Genomic DNA, 15284 nt, shown 5'->3' with positions numbered 1-15284 from the left:
TCTGTATTTCAGACAGCTAGCAAAATACAATGATGTAATCACGCCTCATACCTCGAAAAGGCAATTTGACTTGAATTGTGACTTGACTCGTGACTTGACTCGACTTGACTCGAGTCACCTCCAAAAATCGAATGACTTGACTTGACTCGAGTCACCTTCGGAAATTGATTGAATTGACTTGACTCGAGTCAAAATTTGAAATGACTCGAAATGACTGGTGACTCGAAGGTAATGACTTGATCCCAACACTGCTATAACCACCCTACCCGAGTAGGTCGCTGACATTGACACCCAATTCTGAGAAGGCAAGAAAGTCGCCAATTCATTTCATCGACCAAAAACTAGTTATTCACGGGGTTGCCAGTGAACTCGGCACTTGGTGAAATCGGCACCTTTAATCTTTTAAATCTTTTTTAATCTTTTGCATTCCTCACAAGGCATACGCAGGGTTCATGCCAATATACCACTAAAAGAACTGACACTCCTACAGACTCAATCAACCCAACAACCTCGGGCTGTGTATCTACTGGTACTGTTGTATTCTCATAATTGAGAATGCAGCTAAATTCAATAATGGGTATTTTTGAAATACATTTTTTCGTGATACCGATAACAAAATCAAGACATGAATGGATACTAAATCGCGCGAAGCGCGAAGAAAAATTTTAGGTTGCATACATTCGCCCAAAAATACTCTAATATCTATTTATTTTACGAAAATTTTGCAAAAATTTGGGGGGGGCGACCGCCCCTTTCGCCCCCCCTGGCTACGCCAGTGGTGCAAGGTATAATAATCTATTTTTCATTAGTGCATCAGTGTTTTGGAATTGGTCTAGTATACGTTTACTTCAAGTTTAAGTATATAAAGTATAGAGAAAGTATAAGTAAGTTACTTATGACTCATTCCATTATAATTTAGCAAATTTTTTGACATTTGTAATGCATGCCGTCAGAATTGTCCAATATTTACAAATGTTGTTCATTTATGAATTTCAAGTGGATTACAAAAAACAAAATTGAAAAATTTCCAACGGCTTAAAAGAAAATGCGACTCAAAACTCTCTTGTCACTAGGTGGCGCTGCATGCAAAAATCTTTAAAATCGATAATTTTTGCTTAAATTGATGGTGGAGAACCAATTAAAATGTCTAATTATACAATGCTGGGGCCAAGGAATTGGAAAAAATCAACGTTTTTGTTCTCAACTCAATGAAAAAAAAGTTACGGACGAAATAAAATTGGGGGGGCCCGCACTTGAAAATCCATGTAGTGTTCAGTTTCTACAAAAAAAAATTGTTGCAAAATGTACTTTGAAGCAGTATGGTTAATATAAAATTGGATTTTCGAAGTGCAATCTATTCCTTCATAAAATCTCCCCAAAATTTTTTTTTGCAATTGTTGATTGCTAAAAATAATATTTACGGTGAGCAGCAGAGACCAGCTGTTCACCGTAAATACTATTTTAAGCCATAAATCATATAAAAGACCATATTTTTTTGAGATTTCATGAAGGAATAGACTGCACTTCGAAAATCCAATTTTATATTAACCATACTGCTTCAAAGTACATTTTGCAACAATTTTTTTTTGTAGAAACTGAACACTACATGGATTTTCAAGTGCGGGCCCCCCCAATTTTATTTCGTCCGTAACTTTTTTTTCATTGAGTTGAGAGCAAAAACGTTGATTTTTTCCAATTCCTTGGCCCCAGCATTGTATAATTAGACATTTTAATTGGTTCTCCACCATCAATTTAAGCAAAAAATATCGATTTCAAAGATTTTTGCATGCAGCGCCACCTAGTGACAAGAGAGTTTTGAATCGCATTATCTTTTAAGCCGTTGGAAATTTTTCAATTTTGTTTTTTGTAATCCACTTAGAATTCATAAAAGAACAACATTTGTAAATATTGTACAATTCTGAGGGTATGCATTACAGCCCTTGCTAAATTATAATGGAATTAGCCTTATACTTTCTTATCCACAAAGATATCAACATCATGAATCAGGGTTCCCATGATGAACATGTCACATTTATGGCGTTTATAATTGGTTTAGGATTAGGGATTAGGTTAAGGTATCATAAAATTAAGGTTGGGTTGGGGCCTGGGGGTAAGGGTTAAGTTGAGGTCGCATAACATTAGAGAATACAGTAACATTAGGGTTGGGGGTTAGTTACGATTGTTAACGTATTAAAAGGTTAGGCAGAAGTACAGTGAAATTAGGGTTGGGAAGGGGTTTGAAGTTGGGGTTAGTAATTATAATTATAATTAGATTGGGGTGTCGTTGGATTAGGGCTGGCAGTAAGGGTAAAGACCTCAATTATAAACGCCATGAATTCAAAAATGTTCATGGGAACTCTGATTGGTGACGGTCATGTTGTTATGGTTAAGAAAGTAGACTAGACCCATTTTTTAAATATCGGCCCATTTATAATACCAGTAGTAATGGAATCGGTGTCCTGTGCTCACACTATATTCTATTTTTTAATTATTTTTTATTAAATTACTTTAACTTGGAAAATCATCGCTGCTCACCTGATATATCAGGCAAAAAGGCCAGCGATTCCAATCAGGGTAACGGTAACCATAAAATGGAAAAATTCAGCTCTTTGACATGTGCTCCCTTGAATACTTCCAGGTCATCAAGTCAATTGATTAATATGGTTCGTCACTTCGTTGAATGGCTAAGTCACTGCTGGTACTTCTTTTCTGTTTGCGTCTAATTCAAATACTGTTATTCTAAGGTTGTTTCTCACCGGTGTAGAAATCACCACTGTGGTATGCATAGAGCGTAGTCACACAGGTTTCGTTGGCTGTTGCTTGCAGTCATGCAGGATACGTTGACAATCTTACTGAGTAATTCCCTCTCAACATGCAAACGCCCGTCTCCACACCATTTCAGATCAACTTGAAAATTTTCACATTAATCAGGCATTAAATTTGGTGCATAACAAACTTTGTTTCAAGAAAATCGGACAATTCATTACAGAGTTATTGCAATTTGAAAAATGACATTTTGAGCTTACTCGGCCGTGATGCTATACCGCTTGTAACCTGTGTCTAATTGTAATTAACATTAATTATAGTGATCAAATTGCTGCCGGGCAGATTTAAATTTCTGTAGTAAGATATTTTGGTATATGCTTATTGTGATAGACCTAAATTTTCAACTTTACTAATGGGGGTTAGGGGTCAAATGTCAATTCAAAGTCATCATGTTTTCAAAATCAGCCATGCGTAACAAATATGCAACTCTGCCTAGCGTAATTCTATTTAAACCGATTTTTTCTAGGAAGGTGTCAAATGGAAGCTTGGAAAGAGTAGAACGTTGCTGAATTGGTATTGCATGTGATATTTGACTGCCACTTGTCTAAAACTTCATTGAAAAGATGCGCTCTAAATAGTGCATGACCTGTTCTGCATAAAGTATCAAAGTATATTTTTAACCGTGTTCGTGTCTTATATTCAATTCATAACCAATTCTGATGGATTCTAATTGGTAACAGCTTTCATATGACACCTTACTTATGACTTTTGAGTTAGATAGAGTCGTGCCAGAGAGTTCAGAAATATCGTCACGCATCACTGATTTTAACATACTGGTATTTCAAGATTTGAACCTTGATTCTGTAATGCGGAGGGGAATTCCTTGTGAGTGAAGAACATGTACCACCAATCATTGTTTATCTCAGAATTGGGTACTTTAGTTGTACATGATATTGCAGAGAAATCTGAGAGGGTGTGAAGACAAATTGAAATATTATTTGGATGTTGACTCGAATTATTGATAGTCGGTAAACCCAGAAGCACCCTTGCAAGCATACTGCACATGCAATAAATAAAAGTACTCTCTGAGCACGGCAATAATTATCTACTGAAACACATTATCATATAAGGAATAGAATAATGTCAAAATCAGATAATCACTGAATTAATATAATTAAAATTAATTAAAAAATGACCTATTTTGCATTATGCACCATAGTATATTTTTAACCATGTTGCTGTCAAATATCAATAATAAAACTAAGTTTCGTGCATTCTAGTTAGAAACAGCTTTCAAATGACACCTTGCTTGTGAATTTTGGTTTAAATAGAATTGCACCATATGAGTTAAAAAATATCGTTATGCCTCACCGATTTCAACATATGCCAATTTTGAAATCGCGTTTTGAACCTTGACCCAATACTGTGGAGCGGGGAAATCCGTGGTAAGTGAAGGACATGTACCAACAATTATTGCTAAATAACATTCAAACCTTTACTCTACGTAACCTCTGAGCTATATCAGTTACAATCATGCACAGGTTTTGCGTTGCCAAATTTCATGGTTGAGTAATCACAAAATCATCATTTTTCAAACTGAAATAACTTGAGAGCCGTTCAACGAAATTGTCCGAAATAAATTTCGTTGTACTCAGAAACTTTAGTTGAATATAAATTAAGAGAAAAATCTGAGAGGGTGTGGAGACGGATTTACAAAATATTTGCATGTTGACAGGGAATTACTCTACTGTTAAAAAAAGTATGCCCACAAGAAATGTACCGTATCATGTAATGTGAAGGTATACCTTGATTCCACCTTGGCATTGTAAAACTCGTATAGGGGAGAGGAGGCTAAGATGAGACATTTTTCTGATAATTCAACGCCACTCAAAGAGTAATGCCTTCTGAGGACTAATTTTGGTACCAATGGAAAGCCTGTGATCTGCACTATTTAAGACTATGGCTTGAGTTTTATTGAACAACATACTTATGGATTTCTTGGCCTTCAAAAATCCTTGCTCAAATGTCTCAACTTACCCCCAGGTGAGGGTAAGATGAGACACCAAGCAATTTTTGCTCATTACACCACCAATTCATCCCAAATGATGAATCAACTAGAAACATGAATAAAATATACTAGTCATGAAATAATGCACTTTTAAAAAGAATTTGTACATCATATACAAATTTAAATGACATTGAAAACCAATCATCCATGAGTAGGGTGGAGTGAAAAATGGAAAATTTTGAATTTCAAAACGGACACTTGATATGTGGTGCCAAATTGAAAAAAAATAATTTCTATAATAATTTTGGGCTCGTGCACCCTCTAGTGGTCTTGCAATTGCACCGAACGAGCCAAAAATAGCTAATTTCGCTATATATTGATGACCGCTTACGCTAGAAAGCTGATTTTGGGCTCAAAAGATGCGGAAGCAACAAGTTTCTATCTCACTTCCACAGAACTTTGTCTTAAAAATGAACAGAAAAAAAGTTACGAGCAAATTATTGATTTTTATACCATTTTTCGGTAAAATTACGCACTGAAGGAGGGTACAAGGCCAAAAGCGTTTAGTGATCGATCTTATGACTGACAACTCCATATTGGAAACACATAAATTGCTAATTCATATTGAAAACACAAAACCATCAATTCTATATTGAAAAAAGATATATTTCGAAGATGGTTTCACTACCAGAGTACTAGTCTGCACATACTTTAAAATCTTGTTTCGTATTAAAGGATTTCATCTGTTTTTAGGACTTCAGTTTTTCTCTGATTAAGCCATCTCAACGGTTAAATCTCGACACATGGGCAGATGCTTTGGTCACCACTTTAACGCCTCTTTCCACTACCTGGTTGTGCCAAGGATGTTTGAGGAGATGACCTTAGATTTTCCATCTTGAGACATGGCGAGTTTTTGATTGCTGGTGGTTGCTGGTTTCGTTTCATTGACATATCCTCATTCAAAGTCGCTAATTGGAATCTGGTATTCTATTTGATCTGCTCATAGTTGCAATCTTGCAAGTCTTCCGAGGCCTTCATCATCATCACCGAGCATTCCCAAAAAACATTATCCGGATGTGCGAAGTATGCTTTTCGTTGTAGCTAAGGTATTGAAAGGTTGCGAATTCGTGTATCAGACGGCTTTGTAACATGGGAAACTATGTTGCACAAGTTTTTAGCACCATCAACAATGGAATTGTGACTTTTTATTTCAAACCATGACAAAAGATAAAACTCCATGCAGAATTAAGCAAGATAGTTCAGATTGCTTGATGGATGACTCTGTCGCACATGTATGCTATGTATAGGACTTCAAAATTTGGCATGTTCTATGTGGGACAGAGTCATCCATCAGGCAATCTGAACTATCTTACTACAATTCTGCATTGAGGTTTATTTTCCGTCATGGTTTGAAATAAAAAGGCACAATTCCGTTGTTGATGGTGCTAAAAACTTCTGCAACATAGCTTCCCATGTTACAAAAGCTTTCTAATACACAATTCGTAACCTTGCACTATCTTTGCTACAACAAAATGCATGTTTTGCACATCTGGGAATGCTCGGTGATGATGATGAAGGCCTCAGAAGACTTGCAAGACTACAACTATGAGCAGATCAAACAGAATATCAGATTCCAATTGACGACTTAGAAGGAGGATATGTTAATGAACCGAAACCTAAAAACAACGTTGACACATGAATCAGATTGTTCAAAATCCCAATTATAAACATCGAGGCCAAATCATACCACCAAATTGTCAACTTGCATCTAAAAGATGCGGAACAGCCACCAGCAATCAAAAACTTTTCATATCTCGAACTGGAAAATCTAAGGTCATCACCATTAAGGATCAATCATCCTTGGCACAATCAGGCAGTGGAAAGAGACGTTAAAGTGGTGACCGAAGCATATGCCCATTGCCCATGTGTCGGGATTTGAACGTAGAGATGGCCTCATCACACAAAAACTGAAATCTCGAAAGCAGATGAAATCCTTTATTACGAAACAAAATTTTAAAGTTTGTGCATACTAATACTCTGGTAGTGAAACCATATTTGAAATATATCTTTTTTTTAATATAGTATTGATGTTTTTGTGTCTTCAATATGGATTTGCAATTAATGTGCTTTTAATAAGGAGTTGTCAGTCATAAGATCAATCACTACAAGCTTTTGGGATCATAGCCCCTGCTTCAGTGCCTAATTTTACCTAAAAACAGCCTAAAAATCAATAATTTGCTTGTAACTTTCTTCTGTTCATTTTCAAGACAAAGTTCTGTGGAAGTGAGATAGAAACTTGTTACTTCCGCATCTTTTAAGCCCAAAACCAGCTTTCTAGCATAAGCGGTAATCAATATATAGCGAAATTAGCTATTTTTGGCTCGTTCGGTGCAATTGCACGACCACTAGAGGGTGCACGAGCGCAAAATTATTATAGAAATTATTTTTTTTCAATTTGGCACCACATATCAAGTGTCCGTTTTGAAATTCAAAATTTTCCATTTTTCACTCCACCCTAATCCATGAGATCCAGCAACTACAAGAGTTTCGTTATTATTTTGTCTTGTAATGTCACATCTGGTAAACTACTAGATAAATAATACATTTTGTGTGCCTTGAACAGTAAATTTTGAATCTTGCGAGGCCTTCAATAGAAAAGCCCTCTGATACCCATGTCTCAACTTACCCCCATTGTTTTGTCTCATCTTACCCCCACCCCTCAATTATTGTATAAACTTGAATAAAAAATGTTCTGTCTATTACTTTTCAGAGGTAAGTGCATGATTGATTACACTGCTAATATTGCACTCAACCAGCTCCAGTAATGTTGTTTTATAATATGAAGTACTATGATAGGTATGCCCTTACAAACATGAATTCACATAACTGACATAGACTATGAAAAGATAGTTTTTGGCATTTTTCTGCCTGACCTCAAATCTGTTTGCCTTAATTGTTAATATGGTAGGCCTATAGAATGACATTATGGGAACAACACAGTTGAAGGAATCTGTCCATCGGAAAATTTTTCTATGAAACAATATCATGTCTCATCTTGCCCACGGTGTCTCATCTTGGCCTCCTCTCCCAAGCTAATCCTAGAGCTATATAGCCTATGTATCCTTGCGTAAGTCCCCAATTCAGGGGTTCTCAAACTGCACTACAAAAAATAATTAGACCAATTTTGTCTTAATGTCTTAAAGTTACTTTAACTATCAAAAGCGTCTTAAAGACCAACCGTTCTTGAAGACTAATCTGTCTTAACAAGAACTTTTCATCTCAAAAGTATGACCTAAATAGCTTGAAAATAAGACCATTGTCTCTTAAAACCAAGAGACAAATTACATGAAAATACTAGGGATGCTGTAGGCGGGTGGGGGTATTCTTGTGAGTGTTGGGTTAATCGCTGGCCGTTTTGCCTGATATATCAGGTGGGCAGCGATGATTTTCCAAGGTAAAGTGAAATAATAAAACATAGTGTGAGCACAGGACACCTATTCCATACCTATGAACGGAAGCATAACAGACCTGGATTTGCAGTGTAAGTAGATATGTGAAGAGCTTCTTGGAGGTACAGAACTTCAATATACAATTAAATAGTATATTCATATTGAAATGAACCCGAATATTTTCGGCTGACACTCGTCAGGGGTAATCGTCAGCAACTAGTAGAGAATTGGAAAGAACATTGTATATCAACAATCGTATCACAAAATATGACGTCACCGGCATGAAATTTCGAATGAGAGAGCGTTCAATGTACTATTTTTAGGTGATACACGAACTCCTTTTGTTGACAGAGTTTTGGTTGGTGTATTTTGATAAAAGTTGATTCCAAGGCACACAAATGGAATTGTGAACGGCCTCGACCTACGACTCGAAATCGGTCGTCTCGATAATTATTCGCACAAATCGGATTATCCAACAGATGTTTGCCGATGGCAGAATTAATGGCTTTTGATCGATCAGCATCAATCTTGAGTGGATGAGTTAAGGGTGAGCTTTTCACATCGCGTGACGCACGTGTTCTGATAAATCTGGGGACATGTTGGTTTATGCGGTCCTGCAGACGTCTTGACGTTCTTCCCACGTAGCCACAATCACAGTGGCACCTATATTCGTACACTACATTACTTTGTTGAAGTGCAGGAAGCACGTCTTTGCGTGTTGAAGGGAGCAGTTGTGTTGTTGTAAAAATCACATTGGTTTTGACTGTATCGTAACATTTACCGACAGCAGAAATCAATTGTTTTTCAAAACGGGTGGAAATGGGGCCAATCCAAGGTAGATGGATATAAACATCTTTTATTGTTCGTGCGGTGGGCTCTGTTCGTTTTTCTGCGTTGAATTGCGTTAATTTCCTCTCCATGCCGCGGCTGATGACGTGTTCAGGGTATGTGCTACATATTGTGCTAGGTATGTCCTTGTACAATGTACATTGTACAATCAACTGTCGAGCTGTAATGTAAAGGCCTACCATAAAAATATGTATTGACTTTGACATTGACTGTGCTGTGTCATTTGAATTATAATGCTATTAAGGATTACCTCCAACTTAATTTCAGATCTGTTTGCACATAGTTTTCGTTGTTAGTGTTCCATACCATTGTACATTGTACCTGCGAGATGGCGTCCAGAGCGTCGCAAATGCAGAACATTCAGATCGCAATATCCGACACGAACGAATTCCTTCAGGACATACCGAGCTGTTTCGAAGTTGGCAGCGACTCCAAGCTACATCATCAGTACAACAAAGTCAACGTGTTCTCGCACAAGAAAAACTTCTTTGCCGATGCCTACCCGGAAGTGCTCAAGGTTGAAAACGCGGAGGCCCTCGCTCTGCTGAAACGAAGACTTTTGTCCTTGCCAATCTACATGCACATCCATCTGGAGAGACATCGTCGCAGTGGGAACACTCGCATTATCACTCATGGAGACTACGTGATTATGGTTAACACGAAGAATCGTGACCTCCAAAGTCAGTTACTCGGGAAGCTGGATCAAGCAGAGGATATGATGCGCCGCGGAAAAAAGTTTGCAATCGAGTTTAACTTCGCGGAGGCGCTGAAAGGCTGGTTTGCATCAAGATTCGACGGAGGTTGGGGAAGTTACTACTGCCGAAACGCAAGCTTCTGCGTTACTAATTTCAGGCAAAGAAGCAAAGCCTTCACCACACCGCTCTGTTGGGTGCTGTGTCTGCCATGTTGTTTGATAGCCGCCCCGCTGCATTGCGCTTACCGCGCTATCGCTTCGGAAGACTCGGATTTGAACATTCGCTCGGCGGTCTCCTACGTAAAAGGCACGACACCGGCTCAACGGGCTGAGATACGCAATTTAGTCCGTGCTGCTTACGTGCAAGGATTGGTCAACGCCGCCCAAAATCCCGAGGCTGACCGGCAAATGTACGAGCAGTCGTATCGCCAGGCTCCGGCGCCCCCACCTGGTTACCCCGGTGACGCGGATGGCAAAAACACAGAACCCCCACCGGCTTACACTGCAACCCCGCCTTCTGCGCCACCGACCGATGCTGATGATGCAATGATAAATGTGATCTAATCACTTGATGTGTCTAAGTGCGGCATGATTTGTCATGCTGATTGCTCGCAACTCATGGTATCATAGTTATTTCTGTGGGCAGCTATTTCGCAGAGAGTTCCCTGAGTATCCTTATAAAGATATAGATACTGAAAGTTTGTGATTCATCGTTTCTTCTGCGACAAGATCTAAATCTATCACCTTGTACAATGATCATTTTGATGTTCTGCTGATGTTGCTAGGTGCCTTACATACCTACTGCCAATTACAGATAAAGTTGTATATTACAAAACATTGTATCTTCTTGAAATATTTACCCGTAATTTCCTCTCAAGTCCAGTTATTGTGATTGTGAGCCCAGCCTATGATGTTTTCCCTCCAGCATTCGAGGCTGTGTACGATGTACAGTGCGACTACCGCACTGGTGTACCAATTTTGCTACGCAGTCGTCTGCTTACGTTCTCTGGTGTAATATGTGGGACACATGCACTTGATCTAACACTGCAAGATTTCTAGGTCTTTCGATCTCTTCGCATTTCCTTGTACATATAGGTATTCCATATTCAATTTTGCCTATGAATTATATGAACCCTTTATTCTTGCTAGAGGATGCTACTGACCGAAGGCTTTTTCCCGAATTTGCTCTTTTTACGTAACAGATCTGCATTTTAATTTTGTTCAAGTCAACGCTGGTGTGTATACTGAATCATCAACGTCGTTTTTGGGTGATGTCGTAATCTGTGGAATTGTAAATAAAGATATGAAACTCATATAGACACGAGGCTTGTCATGAATTTTCTTTTTCTTTTTATCGAAGTGGTCTGATATTGTTGTTGAAGAGTCAGGAATCAGAGTTGTAACATACGGGTATGCTCCAAGGAAGTGTCTGTTGGATAAAGCCTTTTTTCCAAGAAATTTCCCCTAAAATTATCCGAGAATCGGTTTACTTGACGCGAGTAAAGAGATAGTATACTGATAAACGTGATGCAATAATGACAACTAGACAGAGTGCTGTGAAACGTGGCAGGCCACCAGTTGCAAGCACAATGATTTGAGTACCCGAGTCTGGATCGGGTCCTACTGATCCGAGTCTAATTATGGGAGATGATTTTCTCGAGTACTGAAAGTATGCGCTCCTTGCAGGGTTGTAATGGCCCCTACATATCTCAGTCTTTCGATCTCCCGGTCTCATTGGAAGAACATAATATTTCTACTTGACAAGCTGTAAATAACGAAAAGCAAGTAGGCTAATTAGATTTACCAGAGTAAGTACCGCAAGAAGAGCAAAACACTACTTGAGTACTTCGAAAAAGTAGAAGTAATTCGTCACTGACCACCTCTGGAAATCCACCACACGGTCAATAATGACATGCAAAATCACGTGATTTTGAGGCTATTTCGGGGTACCGATAGCGTTGGATACATGAACTGTGCCAAGAATACTTCCTTCGTTACTAACTCGAAACTCGCTACTTCTACTTGAGTGCCAACAATAACTTTAACCACGTCTGCCTGTAAGCTATAAAAATCACATCGCAAATTATAGTTCTCTAACTACTAGCTACTACCGACCTATGACGTCACGAGAATTGCCAATATTTTTTTACCTCTAATGACCGATACCGATATTTCTTTTAAAGCGCGCATGACTCGATATTGTCGACGAACCGTAAAAATAATAATAAAGGGTCTAGTGCAGTGATTCTCAACCGGGGGTCCGCGACGCATTTTCAGGGGGTCCACGAAGACTCAAAATAGTTGATAACCTAATTTCTTTTTTTTTATTCGGAAAATCACGAGGGAGTTTCGCATCATTACTATTGAAACTCCAGTGCTCACATCAACAGAGTGGTCGTCTGAGATGAAAAATCCTACTGTGCGGACTCATTTTAATTGCTAAATTGTCAATAGCCTACTGATACAAACATTTTGCTGTTTAGGGATGTTTTGTTGGGGATTGTGCAGAAAAAGTTTTATGAGTAGGGTCAATCACGGTGATATTGAAATGTTTACAAAAATCCATTTTCTCCTGTGAACCATTTTTTCCATAATAACTCCATGATAAGCTGCTAGATAATGACCAGGCTTGAAGCTATATGTCCGTTAAAAAATTTGTTTGTCAATTTTGGTGCCATATTTGTTGCGGTGATACCCAAATGTTTCGTTGGAAGCGTACGCGTTATTATTACATTCGCCACCATCTATATTTGTGGAAATGGATTTTCGGCAGTCGTTCATATCAAATCGAAGGCACGGATTGTCAAGACACGGATTGTCAAGACACGACCACGTATTTCAAGAAATGCAATTGCAGAACTCCCTTTGAAATAATAGTAGTCAACCCAATTTCTACATGACTAGTATGATCTTATTTTCAAGAAAAGGCATTATTTTGCTGTTTATCACCAAGCCCAGAGTTATCATTAGCACAAGACAGAAATGAGGACTACACGATAATTGAGCTAAATTGGAACTAAAACCTCGTGGGGGTCCGTGACGGTCCGAAAGGGGACCGCGAAGACAAAAAGGTCGAGAACCACTGGTGTTTAAATTGCGCGCACAGGGATTGACGTGGTCCTAATCAAAAGAGAGAGAGAGAGAGAGATATGATATTCTTTTTCGCCTGCACCATCGAGATGCTTTGACGACGGAGTTGCGATACGGCCCCATGAGGTCATCTAGTCTGCGCCCCCGTTTTTTTTCTCCTCCATGCTATCCGTGATTGCTGAGCGCCTAGCAGGATAGCTGCGGATACCATTTTTCGAGTCTTTGGTATGACCCGGCCGGGAATCGAACCCACGACGTACCGCTCGAGAAGCCGGACGCATAACCATTACACTATCTCGCTCGGTCAATCAAAATTTTCTCCTCCTTCATTTTTTCCTGGTTACGCCCTTGTACTCAATGCATACATTTCAACAATCTAGTACATTTAAGCGTAGGGTAATGCAGGGCATGTTCGAACGTGTGAAAATGCTCAAAAGTCGAAAGATTGCCTTTTCTTTTCATCAGGAGAAGTGAGGTGAAAGCATAAGCGCATGGTGGGAGTGTTGAGTGAGAGCGATTAGAGAAATGAGAATATCTCAACTTTGACCTTTTCCCACTTGATGTTTACACCATAGATCAGAAAGCGCGAAATACGATAATCTGCAATATGCATGTGCATTAGATTCAGCTGTTATTCAGGTGAGCCGGTAACTGCTACTTTTTAAGGATGTGCATTTTCTCCATATTTCTAATGTGCGCAGGCTGTATAGTGTGTAAAAGTGCGAGCCGTATCCCGTGTTATGTTCACCTAAATTCGTGATTTACAGATTGTTGAACTATAATCGTCAGTGTCAGTGAAGGATTATGGATGACGATCTGGTTTTCACACAAGCATTGCCAGATACTTTGCAAGACATATCCGGCAAAGATGGAGATAAAGGACAGACTGTCACATTAAAGGTATAAAAGCTCCTGTATCGCAAAGTTTTTGATTCAATCAATCGAAAATCACTTTTTAACGTTTCACTATAGCAACGGGATCAATTGCAAATTATTATACATAGGCTACTCTTGTGCAACTGTGAAATCTATGTGTGAACAATAAGTTAAGGTTTTGCAATCAAAATAAAACAATAGAGTTTACGAATATTAAATTCAGTACCGTAGGCCTACTATCTATAGGCCGCCAGCCGGAATGGAATTGGTGGCAACGTCACGCAGGATTTTCTGTTTATTTGCTTAATTATTCTATACAGAAAAGCTCTCATCACGCAGGATTTATTTCAAAAAATGAACCGAGATTCCATATAGGGCCGCCAGGCCGGTTAGTGTGTTACTATTATATGGGTAGTAAGCAAGCCACCTGAATGGTAATTTTGTCCTGGTAATCCCTGTTGAGGCCGACTTACTGCAGATTGTGAGTTCATTGTTGTCAGTGATGTGATTTAGCAACTGCCATGCGATTGAATTTTTTTTGTAAGTATAATGGTATCGTGTAGGTATGATACTTTCATTTTCTTTCATGACTTAGTACTCAGCCACCACTCCTTATCTTTTGTCTGCATGTTGAATTACATGAATATAATAACAATCTGTAAACCTCACTGCTTGGTTCACCAAGGACAGATTGTGGATCATCTATAAAAAGTTGTTAACCTTTGCTATACTGCTGTAATAGACGAAATTGCTTTCAGGTGTTGTCTAAACGAATTTCTGGACATCCAACGGAATTTAATATACATAATGGAACTAATACCATAGGTGAGTAGTTCAGTACAGGGCTTGTTAATTAAAAATGTATTGATGTAAATCCTGTACTCTGTGTGGAATATTTTCTTTTTTAATGACACAGGGCTGACCTTCTCGCATGGTCTGTGATACAGTATTATATAGGCTAGTTTTTTGAAACACGAATTGATTATATTACGGCATGCCTCATTCATGATCTATTATACCTGGCAAAATATTGGGCACTTCTTCGTTTTACAATCATGGCAAGCAAGTGTTCCCCCATGTTACCAACAAATGTTTCCCATGAACACAAACAAAAATTTGTAAACGTCAAAATAAATTGCTCTAGGCCTTAAGGGATTAGGGTTGGGGGAATGGAGATATTAGGGGGATATTAGGGTTGAGGAGGGGGGTATTAGGGTGGGGGGAAATGGAGATATTAGGGTTGCCTGGGTTGGGGGAGGGGGATATTAGGGTGGGGGGAAATGGAGATATTAGGTTTGGGGGAGGGGGGATATTAGGGTTAGAGGAGAGGGGGATATTAGGGTTGGAGTACAGTTGGAGGTGGGTTAGGGTCGAAGTTGGGGTTGTGGGATCCCAAGATTACGGTTGGGGTGTATTATGGTTCTGAGAGGGGGATATTAGGATTGGATATCGTGTCTCTCACCCCAACCCTAACCCTAATATCCTCCCTTCCTCAACCCTAATATCTACCCTTACCCAACCCTAACCTCCCCCTTCCCCAACCCTAATATCT

At 38.9% G+C, this 15284-nt stretch overlaps 2 protein-coding genes across 2 annotated transcripts in view; both read left to right on the top strand.

Annotated features, from left to right (window-relative positions):
* Window positions 1-9309: 9309 nt before the first annotated feature.
* Window positions 9310-11085, top strand: LOC145442602 (uncharacterized). Its single transcript, XM_080320559.1, has one exon. It carries the CDS (start codon window positions 9401-9403, stop codon window positions 10328-10330), a length of 930 nt encoding a protein of 309 aa, XP_080176685.1. The 5' UTR covers window positions 9310-9400; the 3' UTR covers window positions 10331-11085.
* A 2265-nt stretch (window positions 11086-13350) lies between these two features.
* The window catches only part of LOC145443377 (uncharacterized), a 33575-nt gene continuing 31641 nt past the window's right edge, over window positions 13351-15284 (top strand). Inside the window, exons 1-3 of the mRNA XM_080321349.1 lie at window positions 13351-13495; window positions 13624-13756; window positions 14491-14557. Coding sequence (XP_080177475.1) covers window positions 13661-13756; window positions 14491-14557 — 163 coding nt within the window. The 5' untranslated portion in view covers window positions 13351-13495; window positions 13624-13660. The remainder of the gene's footprint in view (window positions 13496-13623; window positions 13757-14490; window positions 14558-15284) is intronic.

Source organism: Botryllus schlosseri, chromosome 7 (genome assembly GCF_051294905.1).
Source record: "Botryllus schlosseri isolate E-star chromosome 7, Bs_hap1, whole genome shotgun sequence".
Classification (NCBI taxonomy): domain Eukaryota; kingdom Metazoa; phylum Chordata; class Ascidiacea; order Stolidobranchia; family Styelidae; genus Botryllus; species Botryllus schlosseri.
The sequence above is the reverse complement of the archived record's forward strand: the minus strand, read 5'-3'. Positions and strand labels throughout refer to the sequence as shown.

Bases quoted from the DNA above. Each gene is read 5' to 3' on its own strand.
- LOC145442602 (XM_080320559.1), top strand. From the start codon at position 9,401: ATGGCGTCCAGAGCGTCGCAAATGCAGAACATTCAGATCGCAATATCC.